This window comes from Mustelus asterias, chromosome 14 (assembly GCF_964213995.1).
Source record: "Mustelus asterias chromosome 14, sMusAst1.hap1.1, whole genome shotgun sequence".
Lineage (NCBI taxonomy): Eukaryota > Metazoa > Chordata > Chondrichthyes > Carcharhiniformes > Triakidae > Mustelus > Mustelus asterias.
Window position 1 is genome coordinate 77653958 of NC_135814.1, and position 26121 is coordinate 77680078.

The 26121-nt window shown below is 46.2% G+C and overlaps 1 protein-coding gene across 1 annotated transcript in view; it reads right to left on the bottom strand.

Moving 5' to 3' along the window:
• The window catches only part of satb2 (SATB homeobox 2), a 302889-nt gene that overhangs the window by 181206 nt on the left and 95562 nt on the right, over positions 1 to 26121 (bottom strand). The window contains 2 exon segments of the mRNA XM_078229234.1: positions 20163 to 20286; positions 20675 to 20801. Coding sequence (XP_078085360.1) covers positions 20163 to 20286; positions 20675 to 20801 — 251 coding nt within the window.

Consider the following 26121-nt stretch of genomic DNA (forward strand, 5'->3'; position numbering starts at 1 on the left):
AGAGGTTTATAAAATGATGAAGGGGATAGATAGAGTGAACGTTCAAAGACTATTTCCTCGGATGGATGGAGCTATTACAAGGGGGCAAACTATAGGGTTCGTGGTGGGAGATATAGGAAAGATATCAGAGGTAGGTTCTTTACGCAGAGAGTGGTTGGGGTGTGGAATGGACTGTCTGCAGTGATAGTGGAGTCAGACACTTTAGGAACATTTAAGCGGTTATTGGATAGGCACATAGAGCATACCAGGATGATAGGGAGTGGGATAGCTTGATCTTGGTTTCAGATAAAGCTCGGCACAACATCGTGGGCCGAAGGGCCTGTTCTGTGCTGTACTGTTCTATGTTCTATGTTCTATGTTCTACCGCAGGTCAGGTCTGCACAGACAAGCAACCGTCTGACATTGTCATACTTAGAATCACACCATTCAGACAATGGTCATAGATTCCTCCATCACCATCCCTGAGTAGGTCCTATCTCACCACAGGACTGACTCACCAGAGATGTCTGCACAGTGGTCTACAATTAGGGGGGATAGTCCTGGATGACCATGACATTGACTCCGGACCTGGGCAAGGATATTTCTTGCCAATTATCACCTAGTGTTACATAGAAACATAGAAAAACTATAGCACAAACAGGCCCTTCGGCCCACAAGTTGTGCCGAACACGTCCCTACCTTCTAGACCTACCTATAACCCTCCATCCTATTCAGCTCCATGTACTCATCCAGGAGTCTCTCAAAAGACCCTATTGAGTTCGCCTCCACCACCACTGACGGCAGCTGATTCCACTCGCCCACCACCCTCTGTGTGAAAAACTTACCCCTAACATCTCCCCTGTACCTACCCCCCAACACCTTAAACCTGTGTCCTCTCGTAGCAGCCATTTCCACCCTGGGAAAAAGCCTCTGAGAGTCCACCCGATCTATGCCTCTCAACATCTTATACACCTCTATTAGGTCTCCTCTCATCCTTCGTCTCTCCAAGGAGAAAAGACCGAGCTCCCTCAGCCTATCCTCATAAGGCATGCCACTCAATCCAGGCAACATCCTTGTAAATCTCCTCTGCACCCTTTCAATCTTTTCCACATCCTTCCTATAGTGAGGCGACCAGAACTGAGCACAGTACTCCAAGTGCGGTCTGACGAGGGTCTTATATAGCTGCATCATTACCCCCGGACTCCTAAACTCAATCCCTCAATTGATAAAGGCCAGCACACCATACACCTTCTTATACCTCCCGTTCCATCTCACGTCAGCTGTTTTTTTTTCCCAAAACTATAAAGGAAATGGCAGCTATGAGTGAGAGGCCAGTTTGCTGCATTCGGTGTGGGATGTGGGAGTTCCTGGAGACGACTTGCCTCCCGGAGGTCCATATCTGTGCCAGATGCATGGAACTGCAACTCCTGAGGGACCGTGTAAGGGAGCTGGAGCTGCGGCTCGATGACCTCAGTCTAGTCAGGGAAAATGAGAAAATAATAGATAGAAGTTATAAGCAGGTAGTCACACCGGGGCCTCAGAAGGAAGACAAGTGGGTCACAGTTAGGAACGGTAAAAGTCATAAGGGTGATGTACCAGAAAGTACCCCAGTGGCAGTCTTCCATAATAGTAAGGGCTGGGCAACAGATGGGAGAGGGGAAGGGAGTGAGCAGTCAGTGGAGGGATCCCCTGTGGTTGCCCTTCAAAATCGGTATATTGTTTTGGATTCTGTGGAGGGGGATGACCCTCCAGGGGTAAGCCATGAGGACCAGATCGCCTGCACAGAGACAGGCTCAGAGGCCCAGAAGGGAAAGAAGGGGATTAGGAGAGAAATAGTGGTGGGGGATGCAATGGTTAGAGGCACGGACAGGCGGTTCTGCGGGCGCGAACGAGACTCCAGGATAGTAGTCTGCCTCCCTGGTGCCGGGATACTGGATGTCTCCAAGAGGGTAGGAAGCATATTAAAAAGGGAAGGTAATCAAACAGATGTAATTGTACACATTGGTGAAAATGACGTAGGTAGAAAGAGCAGGGGGGTCATACGAGAGCAATTCAGGGAGATGGGTGCTAGGCTAAAAAATAAGGCCTTTAGGGGAGCAATCTCTGGACTGCTCCCGGTGCCTAGTGCTAGTGAGGCCAGGAACAGGGAAATTCTACAATTGAACACGTGGCTAAAGGACTGGTGCAAGAGGGAGGGTTTCAAATTCATATATCATTGGGAAGTCTTCAAGAGAGGATGGCACCTGTACGGAAAGGATGGGTTACACCTTAACTGGAAGGGCACAAATATCCTGGCTGGGAGTTTTGCTAGAGTGTTTCGGCAGGGTTTAAACTAGTGTGGCAGGGATCAAAACAGTAGGTCAGTATGAGGCTGGGGTCGAGCTGGGGGCCAGGGCAAGGCTAGCTAAGAAGAGGAGCATTCTGGAGCAGGATGACCTGAGTGGGCCTGGAGGTCTGGAGTGCAGCTGCTTCAATGCGAGGAGCGTAACGGGTAAGACAGACGAACTTAGGGCCTTAATGCTTACGCGGAATTTGGATGTGGTTGCAGTGATGGAGACATGGTTAAAAGAAGGACAGGACTGGCAGCTGAATATTCCGGGCTATAAGTGTTTCAGGCGAGACAGAGGAGGGGCTAAAAATGGTGGGGGAGTAGCTGTATTAGTTAGGGAGCATATTACAGCGGTGCAGAGGGTAAACAACTTAGAGGGGTCATGTACTGAGTCGCTGTGGGTGGAGCTCAGAAACAGGGAAGGTGCAGTCACTATGCTGGGGGTATACTACAGGCCACCCAACAGCTCACGGGAAGTGGAGGAACGGATATGTCAGGAGATTCTGGATATGTGCAGAAAAAATTGGGTTGTTGTAGTAGGAGACTTCAATTTCCCTGGTATAGACTGGAAAGTGCTTAGGGCTGGGGGTCTGGACGGGGAGGAATTTGTAAAATGCGTACTGGAAGGTTCTTTGGAACAGTATGTAGATAGCCCAACTAGAGAGGGGGCTATACTGGATCTAGTTCTGGGAAATGAGCCCGGTCAGGTCGTCAAAGTTTCGGTCGGGGAACATGTGGCAAATAGTGACCACAACTCTGTTAACTTTAGGATAGTAATGGACAAGGACGAGTGTTGTCCTAAGGGTAGGGTGCTAAATTGGGGGAAGGCTAACTATAGCCGGATCATGCAGGAATTGGTGGTCGTAGATTGGGAGAGGCTGTTCGGGGGTAAGTCCACGTCTGGCATGTGGGAGTCTTTTAAGGAATAGTTGATAAGGCTGCAGGACAGGCATGTGCCTGTAAAAAGGAAGGATAGGAAAGGTAGGATTCGAGAGCCGTGGATTACCAGGGAAATTGAGGATCTGATCAAAAAGAAAAGAGAGGCGTACGTTAGGTCCAGGCAACTGAAAACAGATGGAGCTCTGGAGGAATACAGAGAGCGTAGGAAAGAGCTCAAACGGGGAGTTAGAAGGGCAAAAATAGGTCACGAAATGTTCTTGGCAGTTAGGATTAAGGAGAACCCTTTAAGAACAAAAGAGTTGTCAGGGAAAAAGTCGGACCTCTCAGGGACAAAGGAGGGGAATTATGCTTAGAACCCAAGGGAATAGGGGAGATCCTAAATGAATACTTTGCATTGGTATTCACAAAGGAGAGGGACTTGTTGACTGGGAGTGTCTCAGAGGGAGGTGTTGACCCGTTAGAGAGAATCTCCATTACAAGGGAGGAAGTGTTAGGTTTTTTAGGTAACATTAAAACTGACAAATCCCCAGGGCCTGATGGCATCTATCCTAGACTGCTCAGGGAGACAAGAGATGTAATTGCTGGGCCTCTGACGGAAATCTTTGCCTCTTCATTGGACACAGATGAGGTCCCTGAGGATTGGAGGATAGCGAACGTGGTACCATTATTTAAGAAGGGTAGCAGGGATAACCCCGGAAATTATAGGCCAGTGAGCTTGACGTCCATGGTAGGGAAGTTGTTGGAGAGGATTCTTAGAGACAGGATGTATGCGCATTTAGAACAGAACAATCTCATTAGTGACAGACAGCATGGTTTTGTAAGAGGGAGATCGTGCCTTACAAATTTGGTGGAGTTTTTTGAGGAAGTGACAAAAACGGTTGACGAAGGAAGGGCCATGGCTGTCGTCTATATGGATTTCAGTAAGGCATTTGACAAAGTCCCTCATGGCAGGTTGGTTAAAAAGGTTAAGGCTCATGGGATACAAGGAGAGGTTGCTAGATGGTTGGAGAACTAGCTTGGCCACAGGAGACAGAGGGTAGTGGTCGAAGGGTCTTTTTCCGGCTGGAGGTCTGTGACCAGTGGTGTTCCGCAGGGCTCTGTACTGGGACCTCTGCTATTTGTGATATATATAAATGATTTGGAAGAAGGTGTAACTGGTGTTATCAGCAAGTTTGCGGATGACACGAAGATGGCTGGACTTGCGGATAGCGATGAACATTGTCGGACAATACAGCAGGATATAGATAGGCTGGAAAATTGGGAGGAGAAATGGCAGATGGAATTTAATCCAGATAAATGCGAAGTGATGCATTTTGGAAGAACTAATGTAGGGGGGAGTTATATAATAAATGGCAGAGCCATCAAGAGTATAGAAACACAGAGGGACCTAGGTGTGCAAGTCCACAAATCCTTGAAGGTGGCAGCACAGGTGGATAAGGTGGTGAAGAAGGCATATGGTATGCTTGCCTTTATAGGATGGGGTATAGAGTATAAAAGCTGGAGTCTGATGTTGCAGCTGTATAGAACGCTGGTTAGGCCACATTTGGAGTACTGCGTCCAGTTAGGTCGCCGCACTACCAGAAGGACGTGGAGGCTTTAGAGAGAGTGCAGAGAAGGTTTACCTGGATGTTGCCTGGTATGGAGGGTCTTGGCTATGAGGAGAGATTGGGTAAACTGGGCTTGTTCTCCCTGGAAAGACGGAGAATGAGGGGAGACCTAATAGAGGTGTACAAAATTATGAAGGGTATAGATAGGGTGAACAGTGGGAAGCTTTTTCCCAGGTCGGAGGTGACGATCACGAGGGGTCACGGGCTCAAGGTGGGAGTGGCGAGGTATAACTCAGATATCAGAGGAACGTTTTTTACGCAGAGAGTGGTGGGGGCCTGTAATGTGCTGCCAAGTAGGGTGATGGAGGCAGGCACGCTGGCATCGTTTAAGACTTACCTGGATAGTCACATGAGCAGTCTGGGAATGGACTAGTTTGGGAATGGTCTAGTTTGGTCTAGGGAATGGTCTAGTTTGGACCAGGGAGCGGCATGGGCTTGGAGGGCCGAAGGGCCTGTTCCTGTGCTGTATTGTTCTTTGTTCTTTGGAGGGATACAAATGAATGGTCTAGTTGGACCAATGAGCGGCACAGGTTTGGAGGGCCGAAGGGCTTGTTTCCTGTGCAGTACTGTTCTTTATTCTTTGTTTGTTCTTCGAATGCTCCTCTATATTGAACACCACTTGGAAGAAACATTAAGAGTGGCAGAATTGTACTCAACCACATTCCATAACCATATGATCCGGCATATCCCTCACTCTACCATTACTATCAAGTCTGAGGGCCAGCCTTGGTTCAATAAAGGGTATCAGAAAACATGCCAGGAGCAGCACCAGGTGTATTAAAAATGAAATGTCAAACTGGTGAAGCAACACAGGACTACATGCATGCTAAACAGTATACAAAGTACAAAGTTAAAGTGGTCCCATGACCAACAAATCAGATCAAATCAAAGCTCTGGAGTCCTGCCACATCGAGTTGTGAATGGTGATGGCCAATTTAATGGGATAAGGACCCAACGAACATGCCAGTTCTCAATAATGAGAGTGCAACAGGTCAGTACAAAAGAAGCAGAAGTTCCGAGCGGCCTTTGAGGTTCCCAGCATCCCGCCAATTTGGTTCACTCTACCCGATATCAAGAAATGGCGGAGCACACTGGACAGGTCAAATGCTATTGGTCCAAGCAACATCCTGATTGTAGTACTAAAGACTTACATTCCAGAACTAGCACAAGCTGCTCCAGTACAACTATAACCACTTGCATCTTCCCAACAAAGTGGAAAATTGCCTGGTATGCCCTGTACTCTTAAGTGCAGGACAAATCCAATCCAGCTAGTTCATAGAATCCCTACAGTGCAGAAGGAGGCCATTTGGCCCATTGAGTCTGCACCAACAACAATCCTACCCAGACCCTATTCCCATAACCCCACATATTTACCCTGCTAATCCCCTGGGTCAATTTAGCATGGCCAATCAACCTAACCCACACATCTTTGGACTGTGGGAGGAAACCAGAGCACCTGGAGGAAACCCGTGCAGACACGGGGAGAATGTGCAAAATCCACACAGACAGTGACCCAAGGCTGGAATTGATCCTGGGTCCCTGGCGCTATGAGGCAGCAGTGTTAACGACTGTGCCACCATACTAAAAGAGAAAATGGTGGAAAATCTCAGCAGGTCTGGCAGCATCTGTAAGGGGAGAAAAGAGCTGATGTTGAATCCAGATGGCTTACGGATGCTGCCAGACCTGCTGAGATTTTCCAGCATCCGCAGTAATTTGCTTTATCCTGCCAGTTGCTGCTCCATCAGCCTCCTCTCGATCATCAGCAAAGCAATGGAAGATTTTAATTACAATGCTGTAAAGCTCACCAATGCTTAATTTGGGTTCGTCAGGTCCACACAGCTTCAGACCTCATTTAACAAAAATAGGTGAACCTGCACCTCCCATCTTAAAGTCGTCACTCTTCTTGAGCCCATCCAGATAGAGAAAACACTCAAGGCTCACGGCTCTTTTCAATGATTTATTGTAACATTTATAAAATTACACACATCAGTACTCCCTTTGAAGTTAAAATCAGTTCCATACTCACAAATATTGTTCTGAACTTCACTCAGGCCTGCCCTTGAAGAAAATTGTTGCTTCTGAAAAGTTCTGTTACTGTTGTTCATGTTTATCTGTCATGTTTTCTGTCATGTTTATCCAATCTCGTTATTTAACTTATTTTCTGATAAATTTGACCTCTACTGTCTGCTACAGCCTTTACTTCTGCCTGCACCCCATCTTACTGTTAAACATGTGTTTCTTAAAACTCCTAGAAAAATCACACTTCTGACAATGATTACCGTAAGTCCCTCCCCAAATCTGTGCCTCCTTACATATTGTAACAATCTCATATTCTGATTCATGAATAGCAAATTAACATATGTTTCAAAAGAGAAGATCCTGCTTATCATATAACTAATTAAAACGTCCTTTGGAAGCAGCATTTCCAAAGAATGTGGTGTCATATTCAGATGCAATGGCTGCATAAAGCTCATTAGCCTAGACATTTTGTGACACAGTGGTTAGCACTGCTGCCTCACAGTGCCAGAGACCTGGGTTCCTGCGTTGGGTGACTGTGTGGAGTTTGCACATTCTCCCTGTGTCTGCGTGGATTTCATCCAGGTGCTCCAGTTTCTTCCCACATTTCAAAGATATGCAGGTTAAGTGGACTGTGTATGCCAAATTGCCCCTTAGTGTCCAAAGATGTGTAGGTTAGTTGGATTGGCCATGGTAAATATCTGGGGTTACGGGGTTAGGGCAGAGGGAAGGGCCTGGATGGCATGTTCTTTTGAAGAGTCGGTGCAGACTTAATGGGCTGAATGGCCTCTTTCTGCACTGTAAAGATTCTATTTACTGTTCTATGGTTTGGCCACTAGAGCTTAATGTTCAAGACAACTGATTTAACTAGATGGACAAATACACATTGTGTGGTTAACTGATTCTTGACTAGTACATTGAAAAATCACTCATTGTGTCTATGTCAGGTTTTCAAGGTTCCATGGAACAGTGGGAGGCGACTTTAGTAAAATTGAAGTCAATGGGAATCAGGGGGAGACCTTCCATTGGTTGGAGTCATATCTAGCACAATGGAAGATGGTTGAAGGCCAATCACCTTGCTGCAGTAGTTCCTCAGGGTAGCATCCAAGGCCTAACCATCTTCAGCTGCTTCATTGATCTTCCTTCCATCAGAAGGTCACTGATAATTGTAATGTGTTAATTTGCAACTATTAGGGTGGCACGGGGCACAGTGGTTAACACTGCTGCCACACAACGCCCGGGATGCATGCTCAATTCCCGGCTTGGGTCATTGTCTGCGTGGAATCGGCACGTTCTCCCTGTGTCTGCATGGATTTCCTCTTGGCGGTCCGGTTTCCTTCCACAGTCCGAAAGACATGCTGGTTAGGTGCGTTGGCCATGCAAGATTATCCCTGAGTGTACCCGAACAGGCGCCAGAGTGTGGTGACTAGGGTATTTTCACAGTAACTTCATTGCAGTGTTAATGTAAGCCTACTTGTGACCCTAATAAATAAATTCAGATAATGAAGAATCATAGAATCCCTATAGTGCAGAAGGAGGCACATTCGGCCCATCGAGCATACACTGACAACAATCCCATCCAGACCCTATCACCGTAACCTTATTTATTAACCCCCTGACACTAAGCAGCAAATTAGAATGGCCAATCCACCAAATCTGCAAATCTTTGGACTGTGGGAGGAAACTGGAACACCTGGAGAAAACCCACACAGACACAGGTAGAATGTGCAAATTCCACACAGACAGTCACCCAAAGTTGGAATTGAACCCGGGTCCCTGGCACTGTGAGGCAGCGTTGCTAACCACTATGCCACTGTGCTGCCCAAACCATGAAGCAGTCTGTTCAGCAAAAGATAGGCAACATTCTGATTTGGGTGGATAAGTGGCAAATTATTTGTGCCACACAAGTACCAGATAGTGACCATCTCCAACAATAAGGAATCTAGCCACCTCTCCTTAACAATCAGGTCATAGGCTCTGGTGCATTACTAACCTCGTAACTCCCCAAAGCCTTTCCACCAACTACAATGCACGAGTCAGAAGTGTGGTGGAATACACTCCATTTGCCTGGATATCAGTGCGCTTGATTGGCAGCACATTCACCAGTTTAAACATTTCCTTCCTGCAATGCAGAAGCACCATCAAAAAACGCATTGCAGCAATTTACTAAGGGTTCTTCGGCAGCACCTTCCAAATCTGTAACTTGTACCACCTACAAGGACAAGGATACCAAGCACATGGGAACATCACCTACAGTTTCCTCCAAGTCTCCTCCATCCTGGATTGGAAATCTATTGTTGCTGGTCAAAAATCCTGGAACTCTCTAAAAGCACTGTAGGTGTGCCTACACCACACAATCTGCAGCAGTCCAAGAGCTCAGTTCACCACCTGATCACCAAGAGCAATCAGGAATGAGCAGTAAATGCTGCCCTTGCCAGAGATGTCCAGAACACACAGGTGAAAGAAACAATCATAACGTATCCCTTCCATGATCCATTCCCTCATTCCAGAACAGGTTTGGTGTCTTCAGAGGGTCTCAAATAAATTTACAGCAGGCCTCAATCAATGCAAGTTCTAGCTCAGCCTTTCAGCGCTGACGGGAAGAATTTGTCAATAAAAACCTGAAACCCCCCCCTCCCCCAACATATCCTCTTGATTTAGGGAGGCATGAAGAAAATGAAAGGGTTTAAAGGGACAATCTAAACAAGACAGAATCTCAGCAGACCTAGGTTATGACCAGCATTCCAGATCCCTCCTTACAATATAATGCTCATTCAGATCAACTCTTAAGCACATAAGGCCCTGCAATTCCTGAGTTGGGCAAACAGCATTGATCCAATTTCAACTTTGAACCTCTTGTGTTAATTAGAAAATATTAGAAAAATATTAAACAACAGCAAGAGATGATCACTGATTTGCTCATTAACACAAGAGTTTCAAAGTTGAAATTGGATCAATGCTGTTTGCCCAACTCAGGAATTGCGGGCGATTTATAAATGGCATTTACTAATTATTTCTTCACCCAGAATCAATTCAAAGAATAAAGAACAAAGAAATGACATGCTTAAGAATTGATCTGAATAAGCATTATATTGTATTTGGTATGGGCAGGGAATGGGGGTGGGAGGAGGTGACACTCCTGCAAGAAAGTGACATCCCTCTCACTTGATGGGTTTTAGATCTGATGCCATTATGATTGGCTGAGTCTCACCAGTTTATTCAATGTGGTTTCAATGGCATTATTTCAATGCTGAAGTTAAACCAAATAAAATAAATCTGTCAATTTAAGGTGGATCACCATCTGCCATACATAATGTCTGGACTTCACTGCTTTGGCCACACCTGAAGAATGGGTAACTCTTAGGTGCAGAATTGAAGGAGAACTCAGCATTTTGCTGAGAGATGCAGGAAAAATCTATTTTATAAAAATTCATATGGGGGAGGAGTATTGGGGATCAAACCACAGCATCAGACAAAAGTGCTGACTGTACTTACTTGCGCATCCAAAATCCTGAGTTGAGCCTCCCATCAAATAATACTCAGCGGTCTGAGCTGCTGATTACATTTTGTTCTAACATCAGCAGCTATTTCCCGGAGAGCACAACAGTGATGCCTTTGCTGTTGATCTACAGCACAAACGGCATTAACTGTTACAGAACCTGCACACAATAGTTTTGCCATGGTGATGCTGATTCTGGAGCTGACTCAGTCTCTGTTAGAGATGCACCAGTGTCAAGTTTGGAGAACTACTCAGGTACAATTAACATAGAACATAGAAAGCCACAGCACAAACAGGCCCTTCGGCCCACAAGTTGCGCCGATCATATCCCTACCTCTAGGCCTATCTATAGCCCTCAATCCCATTAAATCCCATGTACTCATCCAGAAGTCTCTTAAAAGACCCCAACGAGTTTGCCTCCACCACCACCGACGTCAGCCGATTCCACTCACCCACCACCCTCTGAGTGAAAAACTTACCCCTGACATCTCCTCTGTACCTACCCCCCAGCACCTTAAACCTGTGTCCTCTCGTAGCAACCATTTCAGCCCTTGGAAATAGCCTCTGAGAGTCTACCCTATCCAGACCTCTCAACATCTTGTAAACCTCTATCAGGTCACCTCTCATCCTTCGTCTCTCCAGGGAGAAGAGACCAAACTCCCTCAACCTATCCTCATAAGGCATGCCCCCCAATCCAGGCAACATCCTTGTAAATCTCCTCTGCACCCTTTCAATGGCTTCAACATCTTTCCTGTAATGAGGTGACCAGAACTGCGCGCAGTACTCCAAGTGGGGTCTAACCAGGGTCCTATAAAGCTGCAGCATTATCTCCCGACTCCTAAACTCAATCCCTCGATTAATGAAGGCCAGTACGCCGTACGCCTTCTTGACCGCATCCTCCACCTGCGAGGCCGATTTAAGAGTCCTATGGACCCGGACCCCAAGGTCCTTCTGATCCTCTACACTGCTAAGAATGGTACCCTTCATATTATACTGCTGCTTCATCCCATTGGATCTGCCAAAATGGATCACCACACACTTATCCGGGTTGAAGTCCATCTGCCACTTCTCCGCCCAGTCTTGCATTCTATCTATGTCTCGCTGCAACTTCTGACATCCCTCCAAACTATCCACAACACCACCTACCTTGGTGTCGTCAGCAAACTTACGAACCCATCCCTCCACTTCCTCATCCAGGTCATTTATGAAAATGACAAACAGCAAGGGTCCCAGAACAGATCCCTGGGGCACTCCACTGGTCACTGACCTCCATGCAGAGAAAGACCCCTCCACAGCCACTCTCTGCCTTCTGCAGGCAAGCCAGTTCTGGATCCACAAGGCAACAGCCCCTTGGATCCCATGCCCTCTCACTTTCTCAAGAAGTCTTGCATGGGGGACCTTATCGAACGCCTTGCTGAAGTCCATATAGACCACATCCACCGCTCTTCCTTCGTCAATGTGTTTGGTCACATTTTCAAAGAACTCAACCAGGCTTGTAAGGCACGACCTGCCCTTGACAAAGCTGTGCTGACTACTTCTGATCATACTAAACTTCTCTAGATGATCATAAATCCTGTCTCTCAGGATCCTCTCCATCAACTTACCAACCACTGAGGTTGGTAATCCAATTAGCTCAGTTTGCAAGCCAAGAACTATCTTCAGTGTTAAAGGGATTAGAAAAATATTAAACAACAGCAAGAGATGATCACTGATTTACTAACTAACACAAGAGTTTCAAAGTTGCTGGATCAGCAACTTTCCTAATGACAGGAAATTGTATGGGCAATTTATAAATGGCATTTCCTAATTATTTCTTCACTCAGAATCAATTCAAAGAACAAAGAAAATTACAGCACAGGAACAGGCCCTTCAGCCCTCCAAGACTGCACCCACCATGCGGCCCGATTTAACTAAAACCCCCTACCCTTCCGGGGAGCATATCCCTCTATTCCCATCCTATTCATGTATTTGTCCAGACGCCCCTTTAAACTCACTATCGTATCTGCTTCCACTACCTCCCCCGGCAGCGGGTTCCAGGCACCAACCACCCTCTGTGTAAAAAACTTGCCTCGTACATCTCCTTTAAACTTTGCCCCACGCACCTTAAACTTGTGCCCCCTAGTAATTGACTCCCACCCTGGGAAAAAACTTTGACTATCTACTCTGTCCATGCCCCTCAAACTCGTAGACTTCTATCAGGTCGTCCGTCAACTTCCATCGTTCCAGTGAGAATAAATCAAGTTTCTCCAACCTCTCCTCAGAGCCAATGCCCTCCATACCAGGCAACATCCTGGTAAATCTTTGCTGTACCCTCTCCAAAGCCTTCACATCCCTCTGGTAGCGTGGTAACCAGAATTGAACACTATATTCCAAGTGCGGCCTAACTAAGGTTCTATAAAGCTTCAACATGACTTGCCAATTTTTAAACTCAATGCCCTCAATGATGAAGGCAAGCATGCTGTATGCCTTCTTGACTACCTTCTCCACCTGCGTTGCCACTTTCAGTAACCTGTGTACCTGTACACCCAGATTCCTCTGCCTATCAATACTCTTAAGGGTTTTGCTATTTGCTGTATATTGCCCATCTGTATTAGATCTTCCAAATTACCTCACATTTGTCCGAATTATACTCCATCTGCCATCTCTCCACCCAAGCCTCCAACCAATCTATATCCTGCTGTATCTTCTGATGGTCCTCATCGCTATCTGCAAATCCTTTGTGTTGTCCGCAAATTTACTAATCAAACCATTTTCCTCCAAATCATTTATATATATTACAAACAGCAAAGGTCCCAGCACTGATCCCTGACGAACGCCACTTGTCACAGCCCTCCATTCAGAAACGCACCCTTCCACTGCTACCCTCTGTCTTCTATGACCGACAGTAAGAAGCCTCACAACACCAGGTTAAAGTCCAACAGGTTTATTTGGTAGCAAATACCATAAGCTTTCGGAGCGCTGCTCCTTCGTCAGATGGAGTGGAAATGTGCTCTCAACTTCTATGACCGAGCCAGCTCACCTCTGATCCCATGCAACTTCACCTTCTGCACCAGTCTGCCATGAAGGACCTTGTCAAAGGCCTTACTGAAGTCCATGTACATAACATCCACTGCCCTACCCTCATCAATCATCTTCCTCACTTCCTCGAAAAACTCGATCAAGTTAGTGAGACATGACCTCCCCTTCACAAAACCATGCTGTCTCTCACTAATACATCCACTTATTTCCAAATAGGAATAAATCCTGTCTCAAAGAATCCTCTCCAATAATTTCCCTACCACTGATGTAAGGCTCACGGGCCAGTAATTACTGGAATTATTCTTGCTATCCTTTTTAAACAAAGGAACAACATTGGCTATTCTCCAATCCTCTGGGGCCTCCCCTGTAGCCAGTGAGGATACAAAGATTTCTCTCAATGCCCCAGTAATTTCCTCCTTTGCCTCTCTCAGTATTTTGGGGTAGATCCCATCAGGCCCTGGGGACTTGTCTACCTTAATGTTTCTCAAGAACCCCAATACCTTCTCCTTTTTGATCTCAACATGTGAATACTGACACAAAGCACTCATTTAATACCACGCCCATTTCCTCTGGCTCCATGCATAGACTCCCTCCCCTGTCTTTGAGTGGGCCAACCTTCTCTCTGGCTACTCTCTTGCTCTTTATATATGTATAAAAAGCCTTGGGATTTTCCTTAATCCTGCTGGCCAATTATTTTTCGCCCTTTTAGCCCTCCTTACTCTTGCTTAAGTTTCTTTCTACTTTCCTTGTATTCCACACTTGCTTTGTGTGTTCCCAGCCTCCTAGCCTTGACAAATGCTCCCTTTTTCTCTTTAGAATCATAGAAACCCTACAGTGCAGAAAGAGGCCATCTGGCCCATCGAGTCTGCACCGACCACAATCCCACCCAGGCCCTACCCCCATATCACTACACATTTACTCGCTAATCCCTCTAACCTACGCATCTCAGGACACTAAGGGGCAATTTCAGCACGGCCAATCAACCTAACCCGCACATCTTTGGACTGTGGGAGGAAACCGGAGTACCCGGAGGAAACCCACGCAGACACGAGGAGAATGTGCGGCACGGTGGCACAGTGGTTAGCACTGCTGCTTCACAGCGCCAGGAACCCGGGTTGGATTCCCGGCTTGGGTCACTGTCTGTGTGGAGTTTGCACATTCTCCTCGTGTCTGCATGGGTTTCCTCCGGGTGCTCCGGTTTCCTCCCACAGTCCAAAGATGTGCGGGTTAGGTTGATTGGCCATGCTAAAAATTGCCCTTAGTGTCCTGGGATGCATAGGTTAGAGGGATTAGTGGGTAAATATGTAGGGATATGGGGGTAGGGCATGGGTGGGATTGTGATCAGTGCAGACTCGATGGGCAGAATGGCCTCTTTCTGTACTGTAGGGTTTCTATGATCTATGATCCACACAGACAGTGACCCAAGCCGGGAATCGAATCGCTGGATCTGTGAAGCAGCAGTGCTAACCACTGTGCTACCGTGCCACCTTTTGACTAGGCTCACAATATCTCTCATTATCCAAGGTTCCCAAAACTTGCCATACTTATCCTTCATCCTTACAGGAATGTGCCGGTCCTGAATCCCTATCAACTTACACGTGAAAGCCCCCCACATGCCAGATGATAATTTGCCCTCAAACATCTGCCCCCAATCTACATTACATAGAAACATAGAAAAACTACAGCACAAACAGGCCCTTCGGCTCCACAAGTTGTGCCGAACATATCCCTACCTTCTAGGCCTACCTATAACTCTCCATCCTATTAGGTCCCATGTACTTATCCAGGAGTCGCTTAAAAGTCCCTATTGAGTTCGCCTCCACCACCACTGACGGCAGCCGATTCCACTCGCCCACCACCCTCTGTGTGAAAAACTTACCCCTAACCTTTCCCTTGTACCTACCCCCCAGCACCTTAAACCTGTGTCCTCTCATAGCAGCCATTTTCACCCTGGGAAAAAGCCTCTGAGAGTCCACCCGATCTATGCCTCCCAACATCTTATATACCTCTATTAGGTCTCCTCTCATCCTGCGTCTCTCCAAGGAGAAAAGACCGAGCTCCCTCAGCCTATCTTCATAAGGCATGCCACTCAATCCAGGCAACATCCTTGTAAATCGCCTCTGCACCCTTTCAATCAGTTCCACATCCTTCCTGTAATGAGGCGACCAGAACTGAACACAGTACTCCAAGTGGGGTCTGACGAGGGTCTTATATAGCTGCATCATTATCTCCGGACTCCTAAACTCAATCCCTCGATTGATAAAGGCCAGCACACCATACGCCTTCTTAACCACCTCCTCCACCTGCGGGGCCGATTTCAGAGTCCCATGGACCCAGACCCCAAGGTCCTTCTGATCCTCTACCATACTAAGAGTCTTTCCCTTAATATTGTACTCCTTCATCCCATTTGACCTGCCAAAATGGACCACTACGCATTTATCTGGGTTGAAGTCCATCTGCCACTTCTCCGCCCAGTCTTGCATCCTATCTACGTCCCTCTGTAACTTCTGACATCCCTCCAGACTATCCACAATCCCACCAACCTTCGTGTCGTCGGCGAACTTACCAACCCATCCCTCCACTTCCTCACCCAGGTCATTTATGAAAATGACAAACAGCAAGGGTCCCAGAACAGATCCCTGGGGCACACCACTGGTGACCGACCTCCATTTAGAAAAAGACCCATCTATACACACTCTCTGCCTCCTTTGGGCAAGCCAGTTCTGGATCCACAGGGCAGCAGCCCCTTGGATCCCATGCCCTCTCACTTTTTCTAGAAGCCTTGCATGGGGGACCTTATCGAACGCCTTGCTAAAATCCATATAAACTACATCTACCGCTTTCCCTTCGTCAATGTGTTTAGTCACATTTTCGAAGAACTCCACCAGGCTCGTGAGGCACGATCTGCCTCTGACAAAGCCGTGCTTCAGTTCCTGCCTAATATTGTTGTAATTAGCCTTCCCCAAAATTAGCACCTTCACTTGAGGACTACACTTTTCTTTATCCATCAGTACCTTAAAGCTTACTGAATTGTGGTCACTGTTCCCGAACAGGGGTCTGACAAGGGTCTTATATCGCTGCATCATTATCTCCGGACTCCTAAACTCAATCCCTCGATTGATAAAGGCCAGCTGAAATGTCGACCACCTGGCCGGGCTTATTCCCCAATACTAGGTCCAGTGTGGCCTCCTCTCTAGTTGGACTATCTACATAATGTTTCAAGAAGCCCTTCTGGATGCTCCTTACAAACACTGCCCGTCCACGCCCCTAGCACTAAATGAGGCCCAGTCAATATAGGGGAAGTTAAAATCTCCCACCACAACAACCCTGTTACTTTTACACCTTGCCAAAACCTGCCTACATATCTGTTCCTCTTTCTCCCACTGTCAATTGAGCGCCCTACAGTAAACCCCCAACATTGTGACTACACCCTTCCTATTCCTGAGCTCTACCCATATTGCCTCACTGTATGAGCCCTCTGAGGTGTCCTCCCACAGTACAGCTGTGATATTCTCCTTAACCAGTAGTGCAACTGCCTTTTATATCCCCCTCCATCATGCCTGAAGCATCTGTATCCTGGAATGTTAAGCTGCCAATCCTGTCCTTCCCTTAACCAAGTCTCTGTAATAGCAACAACATCATAGTTCCAAGTACTAATCCAAGTTCTAAGTTCATCTGCCTTACCTATTACACTTCTTGCATTGAAACAAATGCACTTAAGTCCACCAGACCCTCTTTGATTAGCAACCACACCCTGTCTGCTCTTTCTCAGAATCTTACTGGCCCTACTCTCTGGTTCTCCTTCAGTTAATTCACATTTGCTTTGGTTCCCAGCCCCTGGCCAAACTAGTTTAAATCCTCCCATGTGACACTAGCAAATCTCCCGGCCAGAATATTTATGCCCTTCCAGTTTAGATCCAACCCGTCCTTTTTGTACAGGTCCCACCTGCCCCGGAAAAAACCCCAATGGTCCAGATATCTGAGACCCTCCCTCCTACACCAGCTGCTTAGCCACGTGCTGAGTTATACTATCTTCCTATTTCTAGCCTCACTGGCACGTGACACAGGGAGTAATCCTGAGATTACAACCCTCGAGATCCTGCTTTTTAACTTTCTACCTAATTCCCTAAACTGCTGCTGCAGGGCCTCATCACTCTTCCTGCCTATGTCTAGTACCAATATGTACCATGACCTCTGGCTGTCCACCCTCTCCCTTCAGAATGCTTTCTGCCCGTTCAGAGACATCCCGGACCATGGCACCAGGGAGGCAACAGATCATCCTGGAGTCTCTTTCACGTCTACAGAAGCGCCTATCTGCACCCCGAACTATAGAGTCCCCTATAATTATTGCTCTAGTGCTCATTGTCCCTCCCTGCTTAACAATAGAGCCAGCTGTGGTGCCACTGCTGCTGCTGTTATCCCCTGATAGGCCATTCCCCCAACAGTATCCAAAACAGTATACTTGTTAGAGAGAGGGATGACCACAACGGATTCCTGCACTGACTGCCTACCCCTTCTCGCGGTCACCCATCTTTCTGCCTGCACCTTGGGTGTGACCATGTCTCTAAAGCTCCTATCTATTCTTTGGGTGGAATTTAATGCCCTCTCTTAGGCTTGTTGGTGGGGACATTTAATCAGGCAAGAGGGTGGGTGTCCTTCCACCTTCCTGATCAAGTCCAGGGTGGGATGGCTCATGGACAGCTTTCCTGCCATTAAGACCCATAATTGGGCAATTAATGCCCACTTGAGGGTTTTATCCTGCCGCCACATGACTTGGGTCCTTGATCCCAAGGAAGACTTCCGCTGCTGCCCAGTTAAGGGCACTTAATGCAACAGGCCTTCCTGAGAAAAGAAATGAGATGGGGTTCTTCCCAGAGCTCCAGGTGGCATGTGAGAACCTCGTCATCTACATTAAATTCCAACCCGTGAGTGCATTTTTCACCAAGTTATAAAACTCTAGCACTGCCTGATAGCTGGAATTTTCTGATTAAAACACTGCTGCTGAAACAGGTAGAATGAAATGCACACACCAGATAAATAATGTTGCAACAGCTGCTGTTACAAATATATCAATCGTCTAGACTTATCATTTATTTCTATGCTCAGTTACTGAAGCAGTCTATTTTCAAACACAGCATATCTGGACCATATTCAGGCTTGGGCTGAAAAGTGGCAAGTAGCATTCACGTCACACAACTGCCAGGCAATAACCACCTCCAAATTTGGAGTATTGTGTACAGTTTTGGTCACCTAGTTACAGGAAGGATGTAAATAAGGTTGAAAGAGTGCAGAGAAGGTTCACAAGGATGTTGCCGGGACTTGAGAAGCTGAGTTACAGAGAGAGATTGAATAGGTTGGGACTTTATTCCCTGGAGCGTAGAAGATTGAGGGGAGATTTGATAGAGGTGTATAAGATTTTGATGGGTATAGATAGAGTGAATGCAAGCAGGCCTTTTCCGCTGAGGCTAGGGGAGAAAAAGACCAGAGGGCATGGGTTAAGGGTGAAAGGAGAAAAGTTTAAAGGGAATATTAGGGGAGGCTTCTTCACGCAGCGAGTGGTGGGAGTGTGGAATGAGCTGCCGGATAAAGTGGTAAATGCTTTTAACATTTAACATTTAACACTTTTAACATTTAAGAAAAACTTGGACGGGTTCATGGATGAGAGGGGTGTGGAGGGATATGGTCCAAGTGCAGGTCAGTGGGACTAGGCATAAAATGGTTCGGTACAGACAAGAAGGGCCAGAGGGCCTGTTTCTGAGCTGTAATTTTCTATGGTTCTATGGTTTTATGGACAATCTAACCATCGCCCCTTGTCATCCAATGGCATTACCATCACTGAATCTCCCGCTATCAACATCCTAGGGGCGTACCATTGACCAGAAACTGAACAGGGATCAGCCATATAAATACTGTGGCTAACAGAGCCAGTCAGAGACTAGGAATCCTGTGGCGAGTAACTCATCTCCTGCCTGCCCACAATCTACAAGACAAGGCAGGAATGTGATGGAATATTCTCCACTTGCCTGGATGAATGTAGCTCCAACAACATTCAAGAAGCTCGACACCATCAAGGAAAAAGCAGCCCACTTGATTGGCACCCCATCTACAAACATTCACTCCTTCCACCACTGGCACACAGTAACAGCAGTTACAAGACACACTGCAGGAAAGCGCCAGCACACCTTAGACTGCATCTTCCAAACCCATTGCCAATACCATGTAGAAAGAAAAGGGCAGCAGATACATGTGAATACCACCACCTGGAAGCTCCCCTCCAAGCCTCTCACCATCCTAACTTGGAAATATATTACTATTCCTTCAGTTTCACTGGGTCAAGGTTTGTAACACACCGCAGGACTGCATTGTGGGTGTACATACACCACATGGACTGTAGCGGTTCAAGACGGCAGCTCACCACCATCTTCTCAAGCACAATTAAGGATGGGAAATTAATGCTGGTTTAGCCAGTGATGCCCACATTCCATGAATTACTTTTTTTTAAAGAAATCACCCTATTCATCCATTTAATCACTCTAGCCTTCCGCCCTATCACAGAATATCCCTCTTTTTCTGCTGCTTTTTCACAGGCTCTCTGTTCATCTCTAACATCTTCCAATTCTGATGCAACATCGACTTCAAACGTTAGCTCAGTGTCTTTCGCTTCACGGATGCTGCCTGACCTGCAAAGTGTTTCCAGCATTTTTATTCTGCTTTTAGTTTCCAATGGGCACTGTATCTTCTGTTGGGATATGAATTAGAAGCATCAATTGTTGTGTACAACAAATATATGAATGGTTTAAAGGGGATAGTCAACCTGGGAGAGAGGGCATTCTTTGGCCAGCGTACTCTGGTTCATCTCTTTGAGCAGCTCCTTCAGTGCATTCCTGACAGTGGCATGATTCCACTGCTCTGCCGGAAGGTCCTCAAACTTTGCGCAGCTGTGAAAAGTAAAACAGAAAGGATTTTTGAAAAGGCAACAAATCCTCACCCACACCAAGCTGTTAGTCCAGAGATGCAGAGCAAATACTTCTTCCACAGTCTTTCACAGTTTAAAAAACTAGCCTGAGGCACTACAAGGTAGACACAAGCTGCCAAGTTGCATTATACTTTGTTTTTTAAACCTTCTTATTTTATGTTAGTGAGTTTCTCTCCACTCCTGAGCTCATATTAAAACTGCTGCTTCTTTTCTTGTTCAGGAGGGGATGTAAAAACCAGGAAAATTAATTGAATTCCAAATTCCCGGAATCTCTGTATCTTTGTAAAATAATTTCACATTGTACCATTGACCGTGGCAAATAACATGACAGATGTTCAGAAAGCACCCACCTTTGTAATTGGATTTTCAGTGTCACAACATGATGGACGTCTTGTAACATGTCAGCTACTGTTGCATCTGGTGCTTCAGTGAGATAGTTTAGGGGCAGAGGACTCCACTTCCCAACCTTGATCATCCCTGCATTGATTTATAACAAACTTCTTTAAAAGGTTAGCAAAATGTGTGTTGCTGCACAAAGGAATGATAAAAAAAAACTTTAACCATCTACCTTCTATTCCTGATAGAAAAGCTTCACAGTAGTTATACATTCCTGTTTTAACAATTCTTCCTCAGTCATATCAGATAGATAAATATTCTGAACAAGCAGCTCAACAAAAACACTTCCACAAATTATGTTTGTCAAATTCCCTTTAATTTAACACTCTGAATAGTAAAATTATAGAGAATCATTTTGACCTTTTCTACACTTAAGAGTCATGGACAAACAGGCATTAAATCCAAAAGGTCATCAGTCCACATCCAACTTGGAAGGGTGGTATAAATGCAGCAAGCAGCAAGCTGAGTTCCCTGAGAAATGACTGAGGTGCCAGAAGGGGGACCCAGGGATCCTTGGATCATCATATTTCCATTTACCCAGCTATCCATCACTAACATTAAGCACAGTATCTCAAGGCTTCTCTGTTCTATACTGTTATGTTTCTATATATTTTTTAATCATGAACACTTACTGCAAATATGAACACATTTTACTGCAATCGCACTACTTTACTTGGACAATTGATACAATTTTGTATATTAGATCAAAATATTTCTGGAGGTCTATCCATATTTGCAAGTGCAGTGGAAGTGTGTCAATACTAAGGGGTGCCTAAGATTGTGTTAATATTTGTAGCAGTACCTAGGAGTGCGCCAATACCTGTCGAGGTACGGATTGCGCCCGTACTTGTAAGGGTACGGATTGCATCAATACCTGTCAGGGTATATAGGGCAGATGGTAGCAAAGTGGAAATGTCACTGGATTAATGATTCAGATGCCCAGGCCAATGATCTGGGCACATGAGTTTAAACCCCACCACGGCAGCTGATAAAATATGAATTCAATTAATAAGTCTGGAATATAAAGTTTCACATCAGTGATGATTGCCATGACAACTATTCTTGATCAATGTTACAAACCCATCTGGTTCACCAATATCCTGATTTGATTTATTATTGTCACATGTATTAGAATACAGTGAAAAGTATTGTTTCTTGCACGCTATACAGCCAAAACATACCGTTCATAGAGAAGGAAATGAGAGAGTGCAGAATGTAGTTACAGTCATAGCTAGGGTGTAGAGAAAGATCAACTTAATGCAAAGTAGGTCCATTCAAAAGTCTGACAGCAGCAGGGAAGAAGCTGTTCTTGAGTCAGTTGGTACATGACCTCAGATGTTTGTATCTAACAGAAATCTTTGTCTCTTCGCTGGACACAGGTGAGGTCCCAGAGTATTGGAGGATAGCAAATGTGGTCCCGTTATTTAAGAAGGGTAGCAAGGATAACCGGGGTAATTATAGGCCGGTGAGCTTGACATCCGTGGTAGGGAAATTGTTGGAGAAGATTCTTAGAGATAGGATATATGCGCATTTAAAACTGAATAATCTCATTAGCGATAGACAGCATGGTTTTGTACGAGGGAGGTCATGCCTCGCAAATTTGGTTGAGTTTTTTGAGGAGGTGACAAAAACGATTGACGAGGGAAGGGCCGTGGATGTCGTCTATATGGATTTTAGCAAAGCGTTTGACAAGGTCCCTCATGGCAGGCTGGTGCAAAAGGTTAAATCTCATGAGATAAAAGGTGAGCTAGCTAGATGGGTGGAGAACTGGCTCAGCCATAGAAGACAGAGGGTAGCAGTGGAGGGGTCTTTTTCCGGTTGGAGGTCTGTGACTAGTGGAGTTCCGCAGGGCTCTGTACTGGGACCTCTGCTGTTTGTGATATATATAAATGATTTGGAGGAAGATGTAGCTGGTGTGATCTGTAAGTTTGCGAACGACACGAAGTTTGCTGGAGTTGCGGATAGTGATGAACATTGTCAGAGAATACAGCAGGATATAGATAGGCTGGAACATTGGGCGGAGAAATGGCAGATGGAATTTAATCCAGATAAATACGAAGTGATGCATTTCGGTAGATCTAATGTAAGGGGGAGCTATACAATAAATGGCAGAACCATCAGGAGTATGGACACACAGAGGGACCTGGGTGTACAAGTCCACAGATCCTTAAAGGTGGCAGCACAGGTGGAGAGGGTGGTGAAGAAGGCATATGGCATGCTTGCCTTTATTGGACGGGGCATAGAATATAAAAGTTGGCATATGATGTTGCAGCTGTATAGAACGTTGGTTAGGCCACATTTGGAATACTGCGTCCAGTTCTGGTCGCCACACGACCAGAAGGATATGGAGACTTTGGAGAGAGTACAGAAAAGGTTTACCAGGATGTTGCCTGGTATGGAGGGTCTTAGCTATGAGGAGAGATTGGGTAAACTGGGTATGTTCTCCCTGGAAAGACGGAGGATGAGGGGCGACCTAATAGAGGTGTATAAAATTATGAAGGGCATAGATAGGGTGAACAGTGGGAAGCTTTTTCCCAGGTCGGAGGTGACGAACACAAGGGGTCACAGGTTCAAGGTGAGGGGGGCAAGGTTCAACACAGATGTCAAGGGGGACATATTTTCCACAGAGGGTGGTGGGGGCCTGGAATGCACTCCCAAGCAAGGTGATTGAGGCGGACACACTGGGATTGTTTAAGATTTATCTAGATAGCCACATGAACAGATTGGGAATAGAGGGATACAAACGAATGGTCTAGTTGAGCACATGAGCGGCGCAGGCTTGGAGGGCTGAAGGGCCTGTTCCTGTGCTGTATTGTTCTTTGTTCTTTTTCCTGACGGAAGGTGGAAGAGAGAATGTCCGGGGTATGTGGGGTCCTCAATTATGCTGGCTGCTTTGCCGAGGCAGCGGGAAGTGTAGACAGAGTCAATGGATGGGAGGCTGGTTTGCGTGACTGATTGGGCTACATTCACGACCTTTTATAGTTCCTTGTGGTCTTGGGCAGAGCAGGAGGCATACCAAGTTGTGATACAACCAGAAATAATGCTTTCTATGGTGCATCTGTAAAAGTTGGTGAGAGTTGTAGCTGACATGCCAAATTTCCTTAGTCTTCTGAGAAAGTAGAGGCGCTGGTGGGCTTTCTTAACTATAGTGTCGGCATGGGGGGGACCAGGACAGGTTGTTGGTGACCTGGACACTGAAAAACGTGAAGCTCTCGACCCTTTCTACTTCATCCCCGTTGATGTAGATGCTTCCTGAGGTCGATGACAATCTCCTTCATTTTGTTGACATTGAGGGAGAGATTATTGTCGTCGCACCAGTTCACCAGATTCTCTATCTCATTCCTGTACTCTGTCTCGTCATTGTTTGAGATCTGACCCACTACGGTGGTGCTGTCAGCAAACTTAAAAATTGAATTGGAGGGGAATTTAGCCATAGAGATATAAGGAATATAGTAGGGGGCTGAGAATGCAGCCTTGTGGGGCACCAGTGTTGAGGATGATCGTGGAGGTGTTGTTAGCTATCCTTACTGATTGTGGTCTGTGAGTTAGGAAGTCCAGGATCCAGTCACTGAGGGAGGAGCCGAGGCCCAGGCCACAGGGTTTGGAGATGAGTTTCATGGGAATAATGGTGTTGAAGGCTGAGCTATAGTCAATATATAGGAGTCTGACATAGGTGCCTTTGTTATCTCGGTGTTCCAGGGTTGAGTCCAGGACCAGGGAGATGGGGTCTGCTGTGGACCTGTTGCGGCGGTAGGCAAACTGTAGTGGATCCAGGTAGTCCGGGAGGCTGGAATTGATTCGTGCCATGACTAACCTTTTGAAGCATTTCATAATGATGGATGTCAGAGCCACCGGCCGATAGTTATTAAGACACGCTGCTTAGCTTTTCTTAGGTACCGGGATGATGGTCGTCTTCTTAAAGCAGATAGGGACCTCAGATAGTTGTAAAGAGAGGTTGAAGATGTCTGCGAATACCCCGCCAGCTGATCCACACAGGATCTGAGTGCTCATCTGGGTACCCCATCTGGATGTGGAGATGCCGGCGTTGGACTGGGGTGAACAAATAAACCTGTTGGACTTTAACCTGGTGTTGTTAAAACTCTTACTGTGTACCTCATCTGGGCCAGTTGCTTTCCATGGGTTGACCTTCGAGAAGGCTGCTCTGACATCTGCATGGTAACCCTAGATACAGGTTCATCCAGGGTCTCCAGGGTGGAGGGCATGCTCTCGCGGACCTCTTGCTCAAAACGGACATAGAATAAAATTGAGCTCATTAGGGAGGGTGTGTTGGGGCTGGCGATTTTAAATGCCTTCATCTTGTAGCCTGTTATGTCTTGCAGACCTTGCCATAGTCGGCAGGGTTCTGTGTGGTTAACCTGAGACTCTAGCTTGGTCCGGTACTGTCTTTTGGCATCTTTGGTGAAACTCCTTACATCGTATCGGCTTTCTCGTATAGGTCAGGGTTGCCTGACTTGAACACCTCAGACCTAGACTTCAGCAAGCAGTGGTTTCCAGTTGGGGAGCACACGGATGGGAAGGAAATCTGCTATCTTTAGCTGGTCCGGCTTACATGTTGCAAGTCTGCAATAATGTGATTGACCCTTAACTATCCCTCTGAAATGGCCCAGTCACTCAGTTCATGGGCAATTAGCGACGGGCAATAAATACTAGTCCAGCTAGTGAATGCCCACATCCCATAAAGAATCAAGTAAAAAAGGTGCATGAGCAGAAGCTGCAGTCTGCACATGAGGTATGTATCAAAAAGTAAGTCCATGTACTGTCCCCATCATTAGAACATAGAACATAGAACAGTACAGAACAGAACAGGCCCTTCGGCCCACGATGTTGTGCTGAGCTTTGTCTGAAACCCAGATCAAGCTATTTCCTCCCTATCATCCCGAAGTGCTCCATGTGCCTATCCAATAGCTTCTTAAATGTTCCTAAAGTTTCTGACTCCACTATCCCTGCAGGCAGTCCATTCCACACCCCAACCACTCTCTGAGTAAAAAACCTATCTCGGTCATCCTTCCTATATCTCCCAACATGAACCCTATAGTTATGCCCCCTAGTTACTGCTCCATTCACCCAAGGAAATAGTCTTTGAACGTTCACTCTATCTATCCCCCTCATCATCTTATAAACCTCTATCAAGTCTCCTCTCAACCTCCTCCGCTCCAAAGAGAAAAGCCCAAGTTCCCTCAACCTTTCCTCATAAGACCTACCCTCCAAACCAGGCACCATCCTGGTAAATCTCCTTTGCACTCTTTCCAGTGTCTCCACATCCTTCTTATAGTGAGGTGACCAGAACTGCACACAATATTCCAAATGTGGTCTCACCAAGGTCCTATACAGTTGCAGCATAACCCCACGGCTCTTAAACTCAAACCCCCTGTTAATGAAC